Below are 22,277 nucleotides of genomic sequence, written 5' to 3'. Positions count from 1 at the left end.
CCCCGGCTCATTCCTGGGGAAGGACAGGCAGGGCTGGGCTGAGCCCTCGTTAACCTGGTGCTCAACGGCCAAGCGTATCCCATTATAGCCAAGCCTGTCCCACACAGCCAAGCCCAACCCATAACGGCCCCAGCACGGCCCCAATGGTTCCCTGTAGTCCCACCCACACATCAGTGAAGCCCTATAAGCACCTCCCCCCCCCCCCCCGCCAACAAGCCCCTATGGCTCCTGCATCCCCTTCACCTCTACAGCTCTCTCGTACCCCAACCCAGACCCCTATAGGCTCTTTGGGCCCCCATAGCTCCCCCAGATTCCCACAGCCAAGCTATTAAATCCCTATTGCTCCCCCAGACCCCTATAGGTTCCTTGTGCCCACACGGTGCTCTCAGACCCCTATAGCCACCCTACAGCCCCTATAGCTTCCCTCAGACCACTGTATCTCCTCTAGTGCCCCTATGCTCTCCCCAATAAGCTCCCTGAAGCCCTATAGATCCCCCCAAACCCTCTATCTCTCCCTATAGCCCCCCCCGTACCCATTCTATGGACCCTATAGCTTCCCTCAGCACCCCCCTATCTCCCATATAGGCTTCCTAGATCCCCATAACTATCCCAAGACCCCCATAGCCATCCTATAGCTTCGCTCAGACCACTACATCTCCCCTATTTCCCCTATACCTTCCCCTATAAGCTCCCTGAAGACCCACAGGTCCCCCAGAAACCCTCTATCTCCCCCTATAGCCCACCCCATACCCATCCGATGCAGCCTATAGTTTTCTCGTACCCCTATAGTTCCCATATCGGCTCTCTGGATCTCCATAACTCCCCCAGGACCCCCATAGCCTTCCTTTAGACAACCATATCTCCCCCATACGTTTCCCTCCAGGCTCCCTGAAGCCCTATAGGTCCCCCCAAACCCATCCATCTCTCCCTATACCCCCCCCCACACCCATCCTATAGCTCCCCCCCACCCCTACAGCCACCCCAAAACCCCTTCATAGTTTCTCACAGCTCCCCCTGCAGCCATCCTATAAGCCCTACAACCACTCCCATGGCGCCTCCCCGCACCCACAATGCCCCGCGGCGGGGCGGAGCGGAGCGGTGACGCACAGTGACGCACGGTGACGTCACGCGGGAGAGCCGCCATGCTGTCCCGGCTGCTGCGGGAGCACCAGGCCCGGCAGAGCGAGCGGCGCGAGCTGCAGGGTGAGCCCGCCCCGCCCCGCCTTTCCCGCAGGCTCATTGGCTGGGTGTAAGGAGGGGGGCGCCGCGGCTCGTTTCCTCATTGGTCCGCGGAGCCGCCAATCGGAGTGGACGGGGTGGGAGGGGGGTGGTGGTGATGGTGGTGAGGTGGTTAAAGGCGCTGTGCGTGACGTCACGGGAGGCGCGATGACGCTTTGCTGACGTCACGATCCGCAGAGCGGCGCCGTCGGGAAGCGATCGCCGCCGCCACGCGGCTGACGGAAGCGCTGGTGGATCATCTGAACGTGGGGTGAGGCGGGGCCGCCCCATACGGGACCCCCCGCACCCCCTGGTTGGGCCCCCTCCCGCAAACCACTATGGGACTCCTGTAGTGGGGGGAATCTGAGGGGGGGGGGGTTTCCATCCCCTTTTGCCCCCCCCCCCCCCCCCCCCCACTCCCATTGCCCCTCCTCCATTCAGACCCCTGGGGGACACCCCCCCCCTCCCCCATCCTTGACCCTCTGGTTGCCCCCCCCATTCCAACCCCCCGCTCCAACAGTGCCCCCCCACCCCACCCCTTCCTCCCCCTTCCCTCTTCTTCACACACCCTCAACCTCTCCCAGTTTTGTGACCCCCACCAAAACCTGGCAAAACCCCCCCACCCCAGCGGCCCTTTCTTAGGGACCCCACTCCCCCCCTTTTCCTCCCACATCACCAAGCCTGGGAGAGACCCCCTCCTCTCCCCCACCCCTAGGGGTCCTTCCTTAGGGACCCCCCTGCCCCGCCCTGCAGTGTGGCTCAGGCCTACGTCAACCAACGCAAGCTGGACCAGGAGGTGAAGACACTGCAGGCGCAGGCAGCACAGTTTGCCAAGCAGACGGGGCAGTGGATCACCATGGTGGAGAACTTCAACCAGGCCCTCAAGGTGGGCACCCCCACAACTCCCCCCCAGAAACCCCCCTCCCCCAATCCCAGGGTGTCAGCAGCGCGCTGATACCTCCCCCCCCCCCCCATGCCCTCTTTCCCCCCCCTCCCCTTCTTGCAGGAGATTGGCGACGTGGAGAACTGGGCACGCAGCATCGAGCTGGACATGAGGACCATTGCCACAGCCCTGGAGTACATCTACAAGGGGCAGCTGCAGCCTGCCTGCTCCTGAGCCCCCCCCCTCACCACGGGACCCCCCCCATCCCTCCCAGTCTGGAGCATGGGGACCCACCCGAGCAGAATAAAACCACAGTGAGGAGTGGCGTGGCCCCAGCTGCCCCCCCTAAGCCCCCTCATCCTCTTTAACGCTAAACCCAGCTCTGAGGCCCCTTTTTCTCTGGACAAAGGCTCCTTCGGGGCCGGTGCTAATCCCCAGGGACAGGGGGTGGCCTCGTGCCCTGGCCCCCCCCCCCCCCTCCAGAAGTCTCCCGCCTATAGGCCCCAAGCACAGAGGGAGGAGCAGCTGTAGGCCCCCCCTGGGCTCAGACTCATTCTGCTGCTTCTGCTAACGCTGTGCCTGGAGCCTGCTGGCCCTGAAGGTAGGTGGGAGGCGTAGGGTCAATCCCACCCCATACCTATGGGGCAGCTCATCCTCTGTGTCCCCCCACTGAGATGGGCACTGTGTGACCCCGTGGGGCTTGGGGAGGCTTGGGGGGGCCGCTGCCCCTTGCTCAACCTGCACCTAACACCCCAGCCTTGTGGAGGGGGTGTAGCAGGTATTCAGAGCCCACTTACGGGGCTGCAGAGGGTAGGGGGGCATTATTCCACGGGGCTTCTGTATGGGGGGGGGGGGGAAACATGGGGACAGGTTAGCTGGGGACATGGACAGAGCAGTGACAGTCCCCTCCCTGTGCAGGTTGGGAAGTAGGGGGCATGTGGGATCATCCTGACTGCCGATGGGACTGAGCTGGGGAGGGGGGAAGCAGCTGGGGGGGAGCAGCTGAAATCCCCCGCAGCAGCAGCAGAGCCCGATGCTGAGGTCCTGCACTCTGGTAATCCCCTGCACACCACTCCCACTGGGGGGGTAGGGGAAGGAGGGGACACAGATCACAGCCTGGGGCCGGGGGGCAGCAGAGCGTTCCCCCACTCCAGCAGGGCAGCCACAGGACTGGGATGTGGGACAGGGTCACACCTCCCCCCCAAAAAACTAATAGTGGGGGTCTGACCCCACGGCATAGGGCAGGGTGCTCAGCACAGCAGTGCTCCAGGAGCCTGGGACCAAACCCAGGGCTCGATGCGTGCAGGGGGGTGGCACAGCCCAACTCCCCGCCCCCCAAAAAACCGAACCCCATCCTTTCCAGGCCCCTGCCATGTGGTTGTATCTATTGCTGGCGGTGCTGGCCTGGGCCCTGGGCTGGCTGGTGAGGGATCGCCGAACCCTGCCCTCAGTCAAAGACAAACACGTCTTCATCACCGGCTGCGACAGCGGTTTCGGCAACCTGCTGGCACGGCGGCTGGCCCAACGTGGCTTCCGTGTGCTGGCTGCTTGTCTGACCCCACAAGGGGCTGATGGGCTGCAGCGAGGCTGCCCTGGGCACCTCCGAACCACGCTGCTGGATGTGACCCGCTCCGATAGCATCCGGCGTGCTGCAGAGTGGGTGCGGGAGGAGGTGGGCGAGAAAGGTGAGAAGAATGTGGGGAGGGGAGAGGGTGAAGGTCTTGGGAGGGATGCTGCAGGGTGAAAGGGCTGTGGGGCAAGGGGGGGAGATGTACTGGGGGGGTGTGGGGCAGGAAAGGGGGTTTTTGGAGAGCTCGTATGGGGCAGGAAGGGATTGCACCATCTGTGGTGTGAGATGGAGGCAGGGTCAGCAGAGACTTCCTAACGGAGGAAGATGAAGGGTCAGCAGAGAGGGGCTGGGGATGCTGTGAAGCGCTTTGGGATTCCTGGAGAGGTGCTGTAGGGTGGGAGGGTCACCGCCGGGCTGCCACAGGGGGAGGCAGGAGGGAGCCCCTGCAAGACTGCTGTAGGGCAGAAGGTGGGGGAACCCAGAGAGCTGCTGCAGGGCGAGGGGAGGAGCACCCTGCAAAGCTGCAGGACGAAGCCTGGGGGTCCCATCGGGGTGTTCTATGGGGCAGGAATTAAGAGGGGGCTCCCATCCCAGGGCTCTTTGGGCTGGTGAACAACGCGGGGGTGGCCAACCCCATCGGCCCCACGGAGTGGATGCGGATCGAGGACTACCAGCAGGTGATGGCTGTCAACACTTTCGGGGCCATCGAGGTGACCCTACAGCTGCTGCCCCTCCTCAAGAGGGCACGGGGCCGCGTGGTCAACACCTCCAGCGTGCTCGGCCGCCTCTCGGCCAACGGTGGCGGATACTGCGTCTCCAAGTATTGCATCGAGGCGTTCTCCGACAGCCTCAGGTGGGTCCCAGCGTCCCCAACCCCCAGCCCTGCATCCCCCCAGCCCCATCCCGACGGCCGCACGCCCGCAGGCGCGACATGTACCACTTCGGGGTGAAGGTGAGCATCGTGGAGCCCGGCTTCTTCAAGACAGCCGTGACCAACCTGGAGAGCATCGAAGCGTCACTGCGGCAGCTCTGGGAGCGCCTGGCACCCGAGACACGGCTCAGCTACGGCGAGGAGTTCTTCCACAAGTGTGAGTGGTGGGAGGGGACAGTGGGGCCAGCCTCTTCTTCTAGGACCCTTGTTGGGTTGGCCGCCCTCCTGTGGGCCCCGTTGGGTTGGCCACCCTTCTTCTGGGCCCCCTTTCGGTTTGCCACCCTTCCTCTGGGACCCCCTTGGGTTTGCCACCCCTCCTCTGGGACCCCCCTTTCGGTTTGCCACCCCTCCTCTGGGCCCCCTTTCGGTTTGCCACCCTTCCTCTGGGACCCCCTTGGGTTTGCCACCCTTCCTCTGGGACCCCCTTTCGGTTTGCCACCCCTCCTCTGGGCCCCCTTTCGGTTTGCCACCCTTCCTCTGGGACCCCCATGGGTTTGCCACCCTTCCTCTGGGACCCCCTTGGGTTTGCCACCCCTCTTCTTCTTGACCCCCCCCCCACCCCCCAAGCTCTGACTCCCACAACCCCAACCAGACCTGAAGGTACAGAGGCTCATCATGAACATCATCTGTGACGCTGACCTGGGCAAGGTGACCCGCTGCATGGAGCACGCCCTGGGCGCCTGCCACCCGCGCACCCGCTACAGCGCGGGCTGGGATGCCAAGCTGCTGTGGCTGCCTGCCTCCTACCTGCCCGCCTGCATCGTTGACTTCGTGCTGGCCACCATCCTGCCCAAGCCAGCCCACCGCGTCCGCTAGCTGCTCCCCTAAAGCGGCTGTCAGCACCCCAGCACGTGCTTGGGGTCCCCCAGTGCTGCAAATAAAGCACTCATCCTTGTGCTAGGATATGCATCAGTGAATGTGTGGCTTGGGGACACTTGGTGGCATTGTGATGTGCAGGCCGTGGGGCAGAGATGTCGGCGCTGTTGTGCTGTGCTGGGATAGGGGTGGGGAAGGAAGAAATCCTAAAGCTGTGGGATTCCCCCCAGACCCACGGGGACATTGTCACCATCCCTGCTCTCCACTGAGCCATGGAGCAGCCCATTCCCATTCCCAGCGATCCCAGTGTCACCATTTTCTCCCCTACCAGCAGGGAGCTCCCACTGTTCTGCTGGGGGAGGGCAGCACCCAAGGGCTCACTCAAGACCCTCCCCAAACTCCTATCCACCACCCCCCCCCCCCCAGTGCACAAAAGCTCTAAGGAAGCTTTTTCTTTTATTTCCCAGTCCCCCAGCCCCTTTTGGCACTCAGAGGGGGGGCTCCAGCGGCAGTGACAATCGACACACTGGGGGCTCTGCTCCAGGACGAGCAGCCCCCCCGCCTCCCCTTCCCACCTGGAGCCCCCCTGGGTGGGAGCAGCGAGGGCAGGGTGTGGGTGGGCTTGGCACAGCACCCCTGGGGGAGGGGGCTACATGACCTCGTAGCCACTGCGGATGCCCTTCATCAGGCAGCAAGTGAAGATGATGCCCAGGATCTGAGGAAGAAGAGCGTGTGGGAATCACTCCTGCCCTCCCCAGTCCCCCTTCGTGCACATGGAGGGGTTCAGCTCTGCTCCATACCTCAAAGAAGGCGATGCCCAACGCAACAGCGGCCACGATGAGGATGTTCTTCTTCATCCACACTTCAATGCCCTTCTGGCAGCCCTGGATGGAGGGGAAAAGGAGAAAGGGAGGGGGGGGGAGGGTGCTCAGCACCATGCAGCGCTGGGGGCTGAGCATGGGGGTCCTCAGGGTGGGGTTGGGGGTCTCACCTCTACATAGATGGTGCTGGCAGTGGGGTTCACATTGCAGTTGGTGGTGTTGACACGGCAGCAGGAGTGTGGCACAGTGTTATTAACCCGGAACCTCTCAAGGGTGGCCCAGTCCGTGTAGTTGTTGGAACCACAGCAGTGGAACTGTGATGAGAAAGTGTTAATTAAGCCATGGGGAGGGGGAGAGAGAGAGAGAGAGAGAGAGAGAGAGGAGGGGGGGAGGAAGCTTCAGGCCCCAGCCCAGCGTTGCTTACATCCTCCTGCAGTCTGTCCACTGCCTCTGTCAGTGGCACATCCTCGCCGTATTTACTCATGGTGTCCCACAGCCCCTCCTCCAGCATTGAACGGACCTGGGGGGGAGGGGAGGTGGGGGGGTCACACACACCGAAGGCAGGGGTCAGAACGCAGCCACGGGGGGGGCACAGCACCCACACAGCACGTGCGCCCTCCCACCTTATCCTTGAAGACGTAACCGGCGATGGCAGCGGCGATCTCCACCAGGAAGATGATGCTGAGCAGAACGGCGAACTGCAGAGAAGAATGCATGGTGAAAGGGGGGGGGTCAGAGCCACCTCCCAGCACCCCCAAACCCCTCCCATCCCCAACTCCCCCCCCACTCACCGTGGTGACCATGCAGTAGCTCTCCTTCCAGGCCCCGCAGCAGCCGAAGAAGGAAACGAAGAAGATGATGATGCCCACCACCATGATGGCTACGGGGCTGCTGGCTGCTGAGCTGCTGCCTGCCACCACAGCCTGGTTGAGGGCCAGGTGAGCATAGATGCCGATGGCCACCAGGGCCACGCCACACACCTGGGGACAGGACACAGCTGGAGAGGGGGGCACACACCTCGGGGTGGGGGGCACAGGGCCCTCAGATGAAATCCAGCACCACTGCATGTGCCCAAAGCCGGGAGCTCTAAACTGGGAATGGTGGATCCATGGGGGGGAGGGGGGGGGGGGAATTTTCCAGCACTGCCCCAGAGCTGAAGAGTGGGCACACATCCTGGGGGTCCCCCAGAGCCACTGATAGGGTGCTGTACCACCCAGGGCCATTCTGGGGTGAACTGTGCACCAAGGTCATCCAACAGCGTCCTATGGGGGTGGTTATGTGGTTGGGGTGGGGGGGATGGGAGGGGTTCACATCTTTGTGGGGGGGGGCATAGCTCCCCCAGAGCCATTGATGGGGTACATTGTGACACAGGATCATCCCTTTGCAGAGGATGGTGCCCCAAAGTGAAACTCCCATCCTGAGGGCTTGGTTCAGTGGTGGGAGATCTCAGTTCTGCCCCACAGCTGGAGTGGGGGGGGGGGGGGGGGGGGGCGCACAACTCAGGACCCCCTCCAAGTCACTGATGGGGGTCCAGTGCCACTGAGGGTTATCACTGTGCTGGTGATTGAATTGGCCTCAAAGCAGGATCCTATCCAAAAGGGGGGAGGAGGGAGGTCTGTCTGCGTTTGGGGGGGGGGGGGGGGTAGGGACACAAGGCGTAAGGGTGGCAAGGGGGGGTCTGGAGGTACAGGATCCCCATTTGCAGGTACAGCAGAGCTCTCAGTGCATATGCGTGTATGTGGAGGGGGGGCGGTGGCGAGCCCCCCCCCCCCCTTTGTGTTTGCTCGCTGGGTGTGGGCAAACAGCGTGGCACAGCGCCCGCAGCACAAACAGCACGAGTGGCTGTGGGGGGGGAGAGGGGGGGAAGGAAACGGTGCCGGACCACCTCACTCACCCAACAACTTCCCCCCATTCCTCCGCCCCCATCCCAAAAGTGACTCAGCTCGGGTGGGACCGGGACGGGGCAGCTCAGCCCGGCCGCCCCCCCCCCATCCACCCCCGTTCTGGGGACGGACGGACAGACAGACGGACACGACGACACAACGAGAAGGTGCCCCCGCCCTCACACAGCCGTTGCCTCTTTCCTCACCTCGACTTCCCTATAACAGCGCTCTGCCCCCCCGAACCCCACGCGTGGTCTCCCAACCCCCCCCCCCCCCCCCCCCCCCCCCCCCGCCCCAAAACTCGGCCCTATAAACCCCGGAACCGACGGACGGCCCCGCCCTGCTTACCCCCCAAAAAACCCGGGATCTCCGTTGGGGGCGTTAAGGAACGGGAGGGGTCCCGAGAAAAGGAAGGGGTGAGGAGGGAGGGGGGTCCCGTCGGGTAAGAGCGCAGTGCCCCCCCCCCAACCCCCCAACCCCCCGGCCCCGCACTCACCCAGAAGATAAAGTTAAAGATGAACACCAAAAACTTCACGCACTTCATTCCGCCCTCCACCGCCATGGCGAATCCTGCGGGAAGCGCCGATCCCTTTTACGGCACCGAACCGGGCCGTCCAGTCCAGACCGCAGCCCCGGTACCGCGACCCCCCCCCCCCCCCCCTCCCAACATGGAAACCCCCCCACCTCCCCCACCCACCGCGCTCCGCTCCCGTTCTCCCAGTCCCACCGCCGCCGCTCCGCTACCAGGACCGGTACCGCTTCCCTCCCCCGTCCCCAGGACCCCTCCCGGTACCGCAGCCCCGCGCTCCAGTTCCGATCCCGCTCCCGGTGCCGCTCCCCCGCCCCGGGCACTCACCGGCGCCGCCGTTCCTCCTTGTGCTCTCCGGTCATGTGACGGAGCCCCAGCGGCAGTCAACAGGAAACCCCGGTCCCGCCCCCCCCCGCCCCGGTCCCGCCCACCCCCCCCACCCACCCCCCTTCACCCCCCCTTTCTCCCCATCGGCGCTCCGCGGGATGGACAGAGACGGAGGCGACGCGGAGCCTTTAATGATGCGGAGCGGCACTCAGCTCCGGAGCCTCCACGTCCCTTCTGCCCCACCGGCACCGTGGTGGCACCGCTCCGCGCCCCTCTGTCCCCTCATGGGGTCCCAGCCGCCCCACACCCCACCTGCTCCACTTTAAGGGTCCCCACCACCCCATGTCCCACACCCCGATGTCCGGCCACCCAACATGTCACCTCCCCATGTGGCACCTTTTTGTCCCCCCCCATCCCATGCTGGGCACCCCAGGGTCTCCAAACACCCTACATCCCACAGCCTGGGGTCCTGCCACCCCTATGTCGTTGTGCCATGCCCCTCAGTCCCCTGCCATGGGGTCCCAGCTGCCCCACACCCCACTGCCCTAATTTAAGGGTCCCCACCACCCCATGTCCCACACCCCGAGGTCCTGCCACCCACCCACCCACGTCACCTCCCCATGTGGCACCTTTGTGTCCCCCCCATCCCATGCTCCAAACACCCCATATCCCGCACCCTGGCACCCTGGGCACCATAATGTCACTGTCCCATGTCCCTCAGCCCTCTGCCATGGGGTCCCAGCCACCCCTTATCCCACGGCCCCACTTTAAGGATCCCCTCCACCCCATGTCCTGCACCCTGGGGTTCTGCCACCCACGTGTCACCACCCTGTGTGGCACCTTTGTGTTCCCCCCATCCCATGCTGAGCACCCCAGTGTCTCCAAACACCCCATGCCCCATATCCTGGCACTCTGCTCACTAGCTGTCACTGCCCCATGCCCCTTGGGTCCCTTGCCACGGGGTCCCAGCTGCCCCACACCCCTCTGCCCCACTTTAAGGGTCCCCACCACCCCATGTCCCACACCCTGGGGTCCTGCCATTCAGGCGTCACCTCTCTGTGCCCCTTTGTCCCTGCTACCCCACATCCGCTGTCTCATCACCCACATCCCTGCCCCACACCCTGCCCCCCAACCCCAACCCCTCCCCACTCAAAGGCCCGGCACGGCTGCCAGCACCTCCAGCACCGCCTCCAAGTGCTGGGGGTGCACATAGGCCACCAGCCCCCCTAGGTTAGCCCAACGCTCAGCCCCCACTGCCCCCTCAGCCGGGTGGTTGTAGGTCAGTTGGGGGGGTGTCCTCGTGTCCCCCTCCCTCCGTGTCCTCAGGGCATCCCGCAGGGCCACCACACCCCCCCCTAGAGCACACAGGATGGCGTGGGGGGCACAGGCGTCCCATGCAAAGGTGCTCCCCCCCGAGAGGACGTAGGCATCCGCGCGTCCCAGGATGACACACAGCATCTTGTAACCGGCACCGGCAGCGAAATGGAGGTGACCCCCACTGAGTGAGGCCAGGGCATCCCGCACCCCCTGCGCCTCTGCCCGGCTCAGCACCACACGGGGAGGGGGTTGCGGTGGTGGGGGGGCGGCTCAGAGAGGAGAGGTGGGTGCCCCGGTAGGCGATTCCCCAATGGTAGCGGCCCTGCCACCTGCGGGGTGAGGATACACCGATGGCCATCGCGGCTCTGCCAGGATGGGGACACCGAGGGGAGACCCCTCACGATGTCCCCATCGCGGCCACGGCGAGGTGTGACAGTCCCCCCCACGTACCCACGTGTCTGGGGGTGGCGGCGGTGGAAAGGCTCGTTGATGACACCCAGCACGGGGCGACCGCTGCTGCGTTCATAGGCGCCGATGAGCACCAGCGCCGAGCAGAGCCCCGACGGCGCGATGCCATCCTGGGGGACAACATCCTCCCGCCCCACGATGTACTCGTTGGTGGAATCTGCGCACACAGCGCCGTCACCATCACGGCACAGCCGCGGCGTGCAGGGGGATCGCAGCCCGACTCGGTGCCCCCTCACCGATGGGATCGATCCAGACGGCCACATCCCCGGGGTCGATGCTGACGGTGACGCCATCCAGCGCCGCGTCCCCGACTGCCACCTCCCGGTGCGCCGCGGCCGCCAGCAGCTCCGCCGCCTCCCGTTCGGGGTGCAGCACGGAGCCCAGCAGCGCTGCCGTTTCACTCACCGTGCCGCACACCCGCACCGCCACCGTGTCCCCTGAACGGCACCGTGCTGTCAGCGCCATCCCCGAGGCCGGAGGGGGGGAAGGAAGGGCTCCGTGCCCACCCCCTCCCCACGCCGCCCCCCGGCCTCACTCACCGTTGGCGTTGGTGAACTCGTTGGACTCTTCGCCGCCGATGTGGCCGCGCAGCTCAGGGAACTGCAGGGACGGCACCGCTCAGCAGCGCTCCCACGTCCCCAAATTCGGGGACAGCTCTTAGCACAGAGACCCCCAAATTTGGGCTCCCTTGCCCCCAGCCAACCCTCACCTTGGCGCCCAGGTCGTGCCGGATGACCTCCTGGATGAGGACATCTGCCAGAGTCTTGAAGTCGTGGGAGAAGCGCTGGTTCCGATCCGCTCCGGTTTTCTCGGCCACCAGCAGTCGGAAGAGCGGCTCCGCGTCCCGGCACAGCCGTGCGATCTCAGCTGCCTTCTCCGAGGCGCCCAGAACGGCCTTCAGCAGCGCGGCCATGGCTGGAGACACTGCTCAGTATCGCCCCGGAGACCCCGGCCCCTCACTGCAGGGTGTGTGGGGATGAGAGCGGCCCGGCCCCACGGTGCGTCCCTGGGGTGGGGGGTGGGGCGGGGCTGCAAGCAGCAGGGACGGCCCAGATGTTGGGACAGCGATTGCCCAGATGTGGGAACAGAGATGGCCCAGATGTGGGGAGGGGGGATGGCATAGCAATGGGACTAGGAACAGCCCAGATGTGGGGACGGGAATGGTCTAGATGTGGGAACAAATATGGCCCAGATGTGGGGATGGGGAGGCACAGATATGGGGATGGGGATGGTCAAGATGTGAGGACAGGAGCAGCCCAGATGTGGGGATAGGAAAGGTACAGATGTGAGGACAGAGATGGTCCAGATGTGGGGATGGGGAGGCACAGGTAAAGGGATAGGAATGGTCCAGGTGTGGGGAAAGGAACAACTCAGATGTGGGGACAGGAACGGTCTAGTGTGGGTACAGAGACAGCACAGATTTGGGGACAGAGATTGCCCAGATGTGGGGATAGGGATGGTCCAGATGTGGGGACTGGGATGGCCCAGATGTGGGGATGGAGATGGTCCAGATGTGGGGATGGGGATGGTCCAGATGTGGGGACAGAAATGGCACAGGTATGCAGATGGGGATGCTCCAGGTGTGGGAACAGAGACAGCACAGACATCGGGACAGGGATGGCCTAGGTATGGGGATGGGGTCTGTTCAGACGTGGGGACAGGGATGGCCAAAATGTGAGTAGAGGGATGCCCAGATGTGGGGACAGAGATGGGGTCAGGGATGGGGCTGGAGATGCAAATGGATGTGAATGAAAACATGGCCATGAATGGGAAGAGGGACGGGGACAAGGAAAGGGACACGGATGGGGACGCGACCACGGACGGGGGCAAGAATGTAGGTAGGGACAGGGATGTGGATATGGGGAGGGACACGAGGGGGTGTAGCTTTAGATAACAGGGAGGTGGACAAGGATGTGAATGAGGCCGTGGCCACGGACGGGGATGAGGACACGCGTGGGGACAGTGCTGGGGATGGGGACACAAATGGGCCCGCGGTGATGGACGAGGACAGTGCTGGGGACGTGGACAGGAACGCGAGCGGGGACAGGAATGGGGACGTGGCCGTGGACGTGGCTGGGGACGTGGCCGGGGGCTTTTCTCCTCCCACCGCATCCACGCTGCCCCACGGCCGCGGGCTGAGCTCAGCCCCCCCTCATCCCGCACAGCGAACCCCGGGATCCCCGCTGGGGGGGCACCGGGACACCCCCCGACCCTCTCAGACCCCTCAGCCACCTCCCCCTCCCCCTCTCTCCCCCCCCACAACCAACCCCGGAGCCTCCCTTGGGGGGGTCACCACCACCCCCCCCAACCCAGGCCCCACGGGCGCCGTCCCACCGCCGTTACCGGGCTCGGGGCCGCTCACACCTTCGCGGGAGGGGGGGGGCTCCACTCGGCGGCGCCGCGGGGCGGGGCGGAGCCACCGGGATACGTCACGGCGGAGCTTTAACCCCCGCCTCCCCGCGCCGCTCCCGGAGCCGGAGGGGTCCGCTGCCTCCCACCCCCCTCTGTCCGCCCCCCGCCCCCCCCCCCCCCGCCCCGCGGTGCTTCACCTCCCGCTGCTCTTCCGCTCCTACCGGACGATGGCGTCACGCGTGACGTCACCACCTCGGGGAAAACCCCGGGTTCGTCTCCCCGGTTCGGTAATAACGGAATTCCCCGGGACGCCCCCCGGAAAGCCGCGGTTCCCCCCCGGAGCCGCGCGGTGGCACTCTGCGCTCAGATCTGAGAATCGCTCCGGTATCACCGGCGCCGATGTAAACGCGGTCGCTTCGGAGCGACTCCGCCGCGCCCTCTGCTGGGGTCCGCCCGCACCGTTCTGCGATCTCTCCCGGGGCCGGGACCGAACCCCGGTGCGGCGCAGCGCGGGGGCAGCGCGGGGGGGGGAACGGATCTGCCACCCCGTTCCCTCTCCATGGTTCTGATGGGGGCGGCAGAGCCGGACCCCCCCCCCGCCCACCCCCGTCCGAGGGGTCCCGCTGCCACCGGGTGGGGAGAAACCGACCGGGAACGGCCGCCCCGCACCGTCGGTGCCCTCTCGAGGTGGGACGCGGCACCGGGAGTGGGACCCCGGGGGGGCGGCTGAGGACACAGAGCGGGCGGGGCTGCCCCGGGGGTGCTCCCAACTCCCGCACGTGGGTACGGCGGGGCCGGGCGGGGCGGCACCGTGAGCGGTGCGGGCGGTGTGCGGGGCCGTGCCCGGTGCGCGGAGGGCCGGCGGCGGCGGCTCGCTGGTGCCAAGCCCCTGCCAGAACCTCTTTTGTGCGCCCGCAGCCAATCAAGGCCGCTGACGACACACTTCACTTGGGATATAAAACCCCGGGGCCGCCGCCGACGCTTTTTCCCCCCCCCCCCCCCATCCCCGGCCCCTCTCCGCCCGCCCCGCTCCGCGCCCCGCAGCCTCCACCGCCGCTCCCCGCTCCGTTCCCCGCGCGTCGCCGGGGTGGGGGCCGGCGGGGGAAGGCCCCCGGGATGGCCCCGGTGCTGCTGTGGCTGTTGGCTTTGGTGGCGGGGGGCCCGGCGGGAGCTCAACCCCCCCTCCCCGCCGCTTCGGAGCCCGCGTGCCCCGTGTGCGTGTGGCGGAGGCACAGCAAAGAGCTGCGGCTGGAGAGCATCAAGTCGCAGATCCTCAGCAAGCTGCGGCTGAAGGAAGCGCCCAACATCACCCGCGAGGTGGTGAAGCAGCTGCTGCCCAAAGCGCCGCCGCTGCAGCAGATCCTCGACCTGCACGACTTCCAGGGGGACTCGCTGCAGCACGACGAGTACCTGGAGGAGGACGAGTACCACGCCACCACCGAGACCGTCATCAGCATGGCCCAGGAAAGTCAGTGCCGCCTTTGTTCCGGACGCAAAGTTCGCCCTCTCCCTCCCCCGAGCCCTTCCCGGTCCCCGGGTCCGGTGGCCGCGGTCGCAACTTTCCCTTCTCGGGGCTCCCCCGGGCTCCTCGCCTTCGCTCGGTTCCTCCCGGTGCTCCCCCTCTTTCCCCCCCGCCCTCGACCTCCCGTTCCTCCGCGTTTCCCTTCGGTCCCCGCACTCCCGGTCCCCCGCGATCGCGCACGGAGCCTCGCGGGGCAGCTCTAAACGGAGCTTCGGGTATCGACCCACGGCCCCCGGCCCACCGGGACCGGCACCGGGACTGGGACTGGGACCAGGCAGCTTTGCGCTAAGCCCGGAGGGGACGCGGTGCTCTGCACCGTGGGGAGATCTGGGGACGTGGGGGATGTGGGGACTTGGAGACATCATAGGGACGTGGGGACCCGGAAACATCGGGATCCAGGGACACAGGGACACGGGGATACAGGTATATGGGGACGGGACAGTGCAGCCTGCGGCTGGTTCAAGGCACCAGCACCGGGATCAGGGGTTGGGAAGAGCCGTAGAGCACTGGGACTCTGCACTGAGCGCTGGTGCTGAGAGTGAGTTCTGGGTGCTGGGAACGGACGCTGGATTCTGTGAGCTGTTCTGGACTGGGCACAGGGAACGGCTGTAGGGCGCTGGGAGTGGGCGCTGTGTGCTGGGAGCCAGCAGTGACACCAGTGTGTGGTGAGATTGGGCACCGGGTGCCGGCAGCAGGTCCCAGGACCCAACGCTGAGACCAGCACTTGGTACTGGGAGCCAGAACTGGGACCCAGCAGCGGCTACTGGGAGCTGTCAGAGGGCTCTGGGAACGGGCTCTGGGTTCTGGGACCTGGCTGTGTTGTGGGACTGGGCACTGAGTGCTGGCAGCATGTCCTGGGACCCAGCAGTGGCATCAGCACTGGGTACTGGGACAATAATGGGACATGGGATGTGGCACTGGGACCCAATACTTGGTACTGGGCCGTGGTGCCGGGCACCAGTGCATAGTGCTGAGACCAGTGCTGGTGCAGGGACCGTCCTCAGGGCATTGGGGACAGGATGATGTGGTCCCTCCCCGGGGACACCCCCAGTGCCTGCTGTCCCCATTGCCAGCAGTGACACGGTGACATCCCACCCCGCAGGTCCTGCAGGGCTCTGGTTGCCAGCAGCATCCTTCTTGCCTCAGTATGTGACAGGGTGACGGCAGGGCGTGCTGATGGCACTGAGGGGTCCCCACGGTGCCCTGGGGACAGGACGGGGTGCGGGGGGGGCTCTGCTTCGCCATGACATTGCTCCATCCGTCCGTATGTCCCCGTGTCCGTGCGTCCACCCACAGGGCTGCGGGTCGAATGGGACGCATTGAGAGGGGCTCTCGTCCTCTCTCCACCTGCTGATACCACCTGGGACCCCCAGGCCCCCCCTCCCCATCCCTGGGTTGGGGTGTGAAGGCCGAGCGGAAGGGCTGGAAGTGTGAGGCGCTCCCCCTCCTTCCCTCCCCCTCCCTGACGAATTTCCTTCCCGGGCATTAATAGACTTCGGGCGGCTTTGAAATTTTATTACCCATAAAATTGACGACACGCTGAGGTTTTCCTCCCTGCGCTGCCTTCACGCTCATTGCTTCCCCCCCCCCCCCCCCCCCCCAGCAGCTCCCCCCCTCCCTTCCTCCCCATTCCCACCTCGGGGGCCCCCAAAATAAGTGCTGGAGCCCCGAGCCCCCCTCGTCGTGCCGTGCAGAGGGGTCCCATCCCACAGCCGGATGCGCCGCAGGGGCTGCCCTGCTCTGCCTGCTGCCCCCCCCACCCCCCTCGCCCCCCCAGGCCCTCAGTGCTGCTCTGTTATTATTATGATTTTTTTTTTCCCTCCCCATGGCAATTGTGTGGGTTTTTATGGTTCCTGAACAGAAGGAGGGAAAAGGGCTTTATAGGCGGCAGAGCCATAAAGCTCTCGGGTTCCTCTCACTGCCCCCCCCTCCGTGTTTAATCCAAAGCCTCCACACCCCTCACACACACCCCCCATTTTTTTTTTTTTTTTTTTTTTTTTTTTAACCCGGGAAGGTTAATTGGGTCCTAAAACCATTTATGGGCTACCCCTGACCCCCGCGACCTTTGGGGTGGAGGTGGTTTAATGAGGGGTGGGGGGGGCGGGGGGGGGCAGGAGGGAGCACAGGGGTGGATTGGTAGAGGGTGGCGGACATGGGGGGGGGGGGGGGGAGGAGGGGGGTCCGCGGCACCTCTGCTGAGCTCAAGGTCAGTGGGGAGCGTGGGATGTGGGATGGGGACACGGAGGCCACGGGGTGCCCTGCAGCAGGCAAAGGGTTAATGGGACAAACCGGGGAGCCCCGAATTCTACCGGGTTCCTCCACTATGGGAACAAAGCAGAGATCGGAGGGGTTGGGGACGTGGGGGGGGGGGGGGGTCGGAGCCGCCCCCCTCCTGGCACATACTCAGCTGTGACCGATGTCCCGGTAACCTTTATCCCCCGTTGCCACAGCGACGGGCCGAGCATCCTGGCACCGCCGAGCCCCGTGCCAGGAGCAGCGCCGCGTGGCAGAGCCGGCACCGCGCCCCGTTTGGGCTCCGTGGGTTCCGGCGGTGCCCCTCACCTGGAAACCCCACACAAATAACTCCATCCGACCCCGTAAATCCGTCGGGGCGTCAGCGAGGGGACGCTGAGCCCGTCGGGATGGGGGGGGACGACGTGGCACAGCGTAGGGACGGCGTGGCAAAGGAAGGGCACGGGGTTGATTGGGGGGGGGGAGGGAAAGCGCTCGGGGTCGGTCCCAGCGGAGCGTGGGTTTAATAGGGGGCTTGTGCACAGCAAATTGCTGGGAGGGGTCTGGGCGGCCCCCTCCAGCCGCTGTCACTTTGGTTTATGTGTGGCTCGGCGGAGGGGGGGGGGGGGGGAGCCCGCAGACCACATGGTGGATGGATGGATGGATGGATGGATGGATGGATGGATGGATGGCATTCCCGGGGCTGCGGCCGGTGTCGTGACCCCGATGTGTTCGGGGAGGGCCCCGTGTGCAGCAAATGGCCCCGTGCTGCAGCTGGGTGCTATTAAACCTGACCGGTGCGTGGCAGGAGGAGGGGGGCTCGCGGGGATGAGGGGGGGGTTGTGGAGGGGGGGGGGGGGGGACATTCCCAGCTCAATTTGACACAGATGTGTGTGAGAGCAGGGAGGGCTGCACAGGGCCAGGTGCTGCCATAGGGCTGGGGGAGGGCGGGTGCATCTTTGGGGTGTAGAGGATCGGGGGGGAACCCTTGGATGGGGGTACTCATGGGTGGGGGTCCCCAGGGCGGCCTCCCCACTGCATCACCCCAGGGTGAAGCGGCCTCACTCACCGCTCCAGGGTGCCAGCACTACATTCAGGGGGAGCTCAGCGCTGTGCACCCTTCCCAGTGCTCTGCTGTGTGCTGTCTGTGGGAGGGGGCACGCGGTGGGGCGGGGGGCTGCTGGGGGTCTCTGTGCAGGGGATGCGTTTGGCCAGGGACGATGCAGGTCTCCACCCCCGGGGTCACTCCCTGTATCTGGTTGAAGATGCTGAAGGTCTCCATGCAGGGGTTGCTGTGGGTCTCCAGTTGAGGATGCTGTGGGTCTCTGTCTGGGAAATACACCGGGCCTCTGGTTGGGAACGCTGTGGGTCTCCACCCAAGAGATGCTGTGGGTCCCCGGCTGCAGGCAGCGGGGGGGTGAGGGCTGCCCCATCCCAACCACGCGCTCTGCAGGTGCTCTGGCCCCGCTCCCCCATCCCCGCAGCCCTGCAGGGGATCATGAATCCGCGGTGACACGGGGTCAGGGGGCAGCACCCGGACCTTATTGTGGACGGAGGGGCGATGACCCCTGGGGCGGCCTCTGCCCCGACCTTCACCTCCTAACGATCGAGGAGGAGCGTTGTGCAAGAGATGGGGGGCGCGGGGATTCCTGGTGGGGTGCAGCCCCTCACTCATCCTTCCTTCCGCAGCCGATCCCGTGGTGCAGATCGAGGGCAACCCCCACTGCTGCTTCTTCAACTTCAGCCCCAAGATCATGTTCACCAAAGTGGTGAAGGCTCAGCTGTGGGTGTACCTGCGCCCGGTGCAGCACACCTCCACCGTCTACCTGCAAATCCTCCGCCTCAAGCCGGTGACGGAGGAAGGCAGCCGTCACATCCGCATCCGCTCGCTCAAATCGACCTCAACTCCCGCATCGGGCACTGGCAGAGCATCGACTTCAAGCACGTGTTGCAGAACTGGTTCAAGCAACCTCAGAACAACTGGGGCATCGAGATCAACGCCTTCGACCCAAACGGCAACGACCTGGCGGTCACTTCGTTGGGACCCGGAGCTGAAGGGCTGGTGGGTGCCTGGGGGGGGGTAGGGAAGGGGAGTGTAGGTGGGAAGGGCAGCTCTATGGGATGGGGGTGGGGATGAGGATAACTCTGTGGGACTGGTGATGGGAGCTCCGTAGGGCTGGTTCTGAATCCAGAGGATTGGTCCCGGATCCATGGGGATGGTTCTGGATCCGGGGGATTGCTCTGGATCTGAAGGGAGATGATTCTGGCTCCATGGGGATGGCTCTGGATCCATAGGATAGGTCCTGGATCCATGGGGATGGTTCTGCATCCACAGAGAAACGGTTCTGGCTCCATGGGGATGGCTCTGGATCCATAGAGAAACGGTTCTGGCTCCATGGCGATGGCTCTGGATCCATAGAGAAATGGTTCTGGCTCCATGGGGATGATTCTAGATCCATGGGGATGGTTCTGAATCCATGGATGGCAGCTCCTTGGAAGAGCTAAGCCCATTACTGCAGCTATGTGTGAGGTCCCTATGGGACCAGTGATGATCTCATGGGGTTGGTCCTGGTTCATGGGGACAGCGACAGTAGCACAGGGACAAATACAGCACCGTGGGGTTCAGTGGGATCCAGGCAATAGGAGCAGTGAGGTCCAGAGCCATAGCGGGCTGTGGGGGGCCATGGAGGGCCATGAGAGGCCATGGAAGGGCATGGAGTGCCATGAGGGGCCATGAGGGCCTATGGGGGGCCATGAGGGGCCATGGAAAGCTATGGGGGAACATGAGTGGCCATGGGGGCCCGTGGAGGATCATGGAGGTCTGTGGGGGGCCATGGAGGGCCATGGAAGATAATGGAAGGCCATGGAGAGTCATGGCGAGCCATGGAGGTCCATGGAGGGTCATAGGGGGCTGTGGGGGGCCATGGAAGGCCATGGAAGGCCATGGGAAGCCATAGGGAGCCATAGAGGCTCATGGAGGGCCATAGGGGGCTGTGGGGAGCCATTGAGGGCCATGGAGGGCCATGAGGGGCCATGCAAGGCCATGGGAAGCCATAGGGAGCCATGGAGATCCATGGAGAGCCATAGGGGGCCGTGGGGGGCCATTGAGAACCATGGAGGTCCATGGAGGGCCATGGGGGGCTGTGGGGGGCCATGAGGTGTCATGGGGGGCCATAGAAGGCCATGGAAAGCTATTGGAAGCCATAGGGAGCCATGGAGGTGCATGGAGAGCCATGGAGCGGGGGGCATTGAGGTCCATGGAGGTTCGTGCAGGGCCATGGGGGGCTGTGGGGGGGCCATGAGGGGTCATGGGAGGCCATAGAAGGCCATGGAAAGCTATTGGAAGCCATAGGGAGCCATGGATGCCCATGGAGAGCCATGGGGAGCTGTGGGGGGCCATTGAGGGCCATGGAGATCCATGGAAGGTCATGGGGGACTGTGCGGGGCCATGAGGGGTTATGGGGGGCCATGGAAGGCCGTGGGAAGCCATAAGGAGCCATGGATGTCCATGGAGAGCCATGGGGAGCTGTGAGGGGTCATGGAGGTCCAGGGAGGGCCATGGGGGCTGTGGGGGGCCATGGAGGGTCATGGGTGGCCATGGAAGGCCATGGAAGACTATTGGAAGCCATAGGGAGCCATGGAGGTCCAGGGAGAGCCATGGGGTGCTCTGGGGGGCCATTGAGGGCCATGGAGATCCACAGAAGGCCATGGGGGGCTGTAGGGGGCCATCAAGGGCCATGAGGGTTCCATGGGGGCTGTGGGGGCCATGAGGGATCATAGGGGGCCATGGAAGGCCATGGAAGGCTATTGGAAGCCTCAGGCAGCCATGGAGGTCCAGGGAGAGACATGGGGGCTGTGGGGGGCCACCAAGGGCCATGGAGATGCACGGAAGGCCATGGGGGGCTGTGGGGGGGCCATTGGGGGCCCTGGAGGTCACTGGGGGCTGTGGGGGGCCATGAGGGATCATAGGGGGCCATGGAAGGTCATGGAAGGCTATTGGAAGCCATAGGGAGCCATGGAGGTCCAGGGAGAGCTTTGGGGGGCTGTGGGGGGCCATCGGGGGCCATGAAGGTCCACAGAAGGCCATGGGGGGCTGTGGGGACCCATCGAGGGCCATGGAGGTCTATGGGGGGGTGTGGGGGGCCATGAGGGGTCATGGAGGTCCACGGAAGGCCACTGGGGGACTGTGGGGGGCCATGAGGGATCATAGGGGGCCATGGAAGGCCATGGAAGGCTATGGGAAGCCATAGGGAGCCATGGAGGTCCAGGGAGAGACATGGGGGCTGTGGGGGGCCATTGAGGGCCATGGAGATCCACGGAAGGCCATGGGGGGCTGTGGGGGGCCATGAGGGATCATAGGGGGCCATGGAACGTCATGGAAGGCTATGGGAAGCCATAGGGAGCCATGGAGGTCCAGGGAGAGCCATGGGGGCTATGGGGAGCCATGGAGATCCACGGAAGGCCATGGCGGGCGGTGGGTCCACGGGCGCATTGCTGACGCTGCTCTCCCCTCCTCCAGCACCCCTTCATGGAGCTGCGGGTGCTGGAGAACAACAAACGCTCGCGGAGGAACCTGGGCTTGGACTGCGACGAACATTCCACCGAATCGCGCTGCTGCCGCTACCCGCTGACCGTCGACTTCGAGGCGTTCGGGTGGGACTGGATCATCGCCCCCAAGAGGTACAAAGCCAACTACTGCTCGGGGCAATGCGAGTATATGTTCATGCAGAAATACCCGCACACCCATCTGGTGCAGCAAGCAAACCCACGCGGCTCGGCCGGGCCGTGCTGCACGCCCACCAAGATGTCCCCCATCAATATGCTCTACTTCAACGACAAGCAGCAGATCATCTACGGCAAGATCCCGGGCATGGTGGTGGATCGCTGCGGCTGCTCGTAGAGCTGCGCCTCCGCCTGAAGGACGGATTCCTCCTCTGCTATTTTTTTCTTTTTCTTTTTTTGGTTGTCGGTTTGGTTGTTTTTTTTTTTTCCTGATTTTTTTCGATTTTTTTTTTTTTTTTTTTTTTTTTTGGGTTGGGGGGGTGAGGGGGAGGTTGGGGTGGGGAAGGGAAGAAAAAAAGATTGCCGAGAACGAGCGTCGAAATGCCGATGAATGTTGGGGAAGGAGAGAATGGCAAAAAAAAAAAAAAGGCAAAAAAAAAACCAAACAAAAAGCCACACACACACAAAAAAAAAACACAAAAAAAGGAAAAATCCTGCACCGAAACCCCGCGCTTCGACACGCATTGTGCAATAAGCGGACGGACGGAGGAGGGAGCGGCGGCCACCGGCACCGAACCGGCACCGCGTCGGCACCGAAGCGGCCCCCAAGCGACGCCACGCAGCGCCACCCCCCCCCCCCGCACCGAACCCCCCTCCAACCCTGGGGAAGGCAGCGGTGATCGGAA

At 64.6% G+C, this 22,277-nt stretch overlaps 5 protein-coding genes across 5 annotated transcripts; 3 read left to right on the top strand and 2 right to left on the bottom strand.

The window, feature by feature from the left end:
- Positions 1–1,092: 1,092 nt before the first annotated feature.
- BLOC1S1 (biogenesis of lysosomal organelles complex 1 subunit 1) lies at positions 1,093–2,476 on the top strand. The gene is made up of 4 exons (XM_052702928.1): positions 1,093–1,203; positions 1,417–1,489; positions 1,972–2,104; positions 2,225–2,476. The coding sequence occupies exons 1-4, from the start codon at positions 1,143–1,145 to the stop codon at positions 2,333–2,335; spliced, it is 378 nt and encodes a 125-aa protein (XP_052558888.1). The 5' UTR covers positions 1,093–1,142; the 3' UTR covers positions 2,336–2,476.
- A 105-nt stretch (positions 2,477–2,581) lies between these two features.
- Positions 2,582–5,505, top strand: RDH5 (retinol dehydrogenase 5). The gene is made up of 5 exons (XM_052702909.1): positions 2,582–2,702; positions 3,465–3,786; positions 4,266–4,524; positions 4,596–4,759; positions 5,195–5,505. Exons 2-5 carry the CDS (start codon positions 3,474–3,476, stop codon positions 5,416–5,418), a joined length of 960 nt encoding a protein of 319 aa, XP_052558869.1. The 5' UTR covers positions 2,582–2,702; positions 3,465–3,473; the 3' UTR covers positions 5,419–5,505.
- Positions 5,506–5,857: 352 nt separating this feature from the next.
- Positions 5,858–9,067, bottom strand: CD63 (CD63 molecule). Its single transcript, XM_052702922.1, has 8 exons — positions 8,979–9,067; positions 8,619–8,692; positions 7,031–7,219; positions 6,863–6,937; positions 6,664–6,759; positions 6,410–6,553; positions 6,219–6,302; positions 5,858–6,133 (listed from the first exon to the last, which is right to left on the bottom strand). Exons 2-8 carry the CDS (start codon positions 8,682–8,684, stop codon positions 6,068–6,070), a joined length of 720 nt encoding a protein of 239 aa, XP_052558882.1. The 5' UTR covers positions 8,685–8,692; positions 8,979–9,067; the 3' UTR covers positions 5,858–6,067.
- Positions 9,068–9,147: 80 nt separating this feature from the next.
- Positions 9,148–13,903, bottom strand: INPP1 (inositol polyphosphate-1-phosphatase). The gene is given in 10 exon segments (XM_052702891.1): positions 9,148–10,562; positions 10,564–10,624; positions 10,746–10,920; positions 11,000–11,200; positions 11,303–11,363; positions 11,473–11,678; positions 13,337–13,394; positions 13,396–13,431; positions 13,433–13,645; positions 13,647–13,903. Coding segments are annotated over 10 exon segments (1,476 nt in total). The 5' UTR covers positions 13,677–13,903; the 3' UTR covers positions 9,148–10,127.
- Positions 13,904–14,126: 223 nt separating this feature from the next.
- Positions 14,127–21,893, top strand: GDF11 (growth differentiation factor 11). Its single transcript, XM_052702902.1, is given in 4 exon segments — positions 14,127–14,583; positions 18,559–18,762; positions 18,765–18,931; positions 21,389–21,893. Coding segments are annotated over 4 exon segments (1,104 nt in total). The 5' UTR covers positions 14,127–14,231; the 3' UTR covers positions 21,770–21,893.
- The last annotated feature ends 384 nt before the right edge of the window (positions 21,894–22,277 follow it).

This window comes from Tympanuchus pallidicinctus, unplaced genomic scaffold, assembly GCF_026119805.1.
Source record: "Tympanuchus pallidicinctus isolate F22 unplaced genomic scaffold, pur_lepc_1.0 scaffold47, whole genome shotgun sequence".
NCBI classification, from domain to species: Eukaryota; Metazoa; Chordata; class Aves; order Galliformes; family Phasianidae; genus Tympanuchus; species Tympanuchus pallidicinctus.
The sequence above is the reverse complement of the archived record's forward strand: the minus strand, read 5'-3'. Positions and strand labels throughout refer to the sequence as shown.

Coding starts and splice junctions, on each gene's coding strand:
- RDH5 (XM_052702909.1), top strand. CDS start 3,474: ATGTGGTTGTATCTATTGCTGGCGGTGCTGGCCTGGGCCCTGGGCTGG. Junction 4,525..4,595: donor GCGTTCTCCGACAGCCTCAG/GTGGGTCCCAGC, acceptor GCACGCCCGCAG/GCGCGACATGTACCACTTCG. Junction 4,760..5,194: donor CGAGGAGTTCTTCCACAAGT/GTGAGTGGTGGG, acceptor AACCCCAACCAG/ACCTGAAGGTACAGAGGCTC.
- CD63 (XM_052702922.1), bottom strand. CDS start 8,684: ATGGCGGTGGAGGGCGGAATGAAGTGCGTGAAGTTTTTGGTGTTCATC. Junction 7,220..8,618: donor TCTTTAACTTTATCTTCTGG/GTGAGTGCGGGG, acceptor TCCTGTCCCCAG/GTGTGTGGCGTGGCCCTGGT. Junction 6,303..6,409: donor CCAGCACCATCTATGTAGAG/GTGAGACCCCCA, acceptor CCCTCCATCCAG/GGCTGCCAGAAGGGCATTGA.
- BLOC1S1 (XM_052702928.1), top strand. CDS start 1,143: ATGCTGTCCCGGCTGCTGCGGGAGCACCAGGCCCGGCAGAGCGAGCGG. Junction 1,204..1,416: donor CGAGCGGCGCGAGCTGCAGG/GTGAGCCCGCCC, acceptor CACGATCCGCAG/AGCGGCGCCGTCGGGAAGCG. Junction 2,105..2,224: donor ACTTCAACCAGGCCCTCAAG/GTGGGCACCCCC, acceptor CCCTTCTTGCAG/GAGATTGGCGACGTGGAGAA.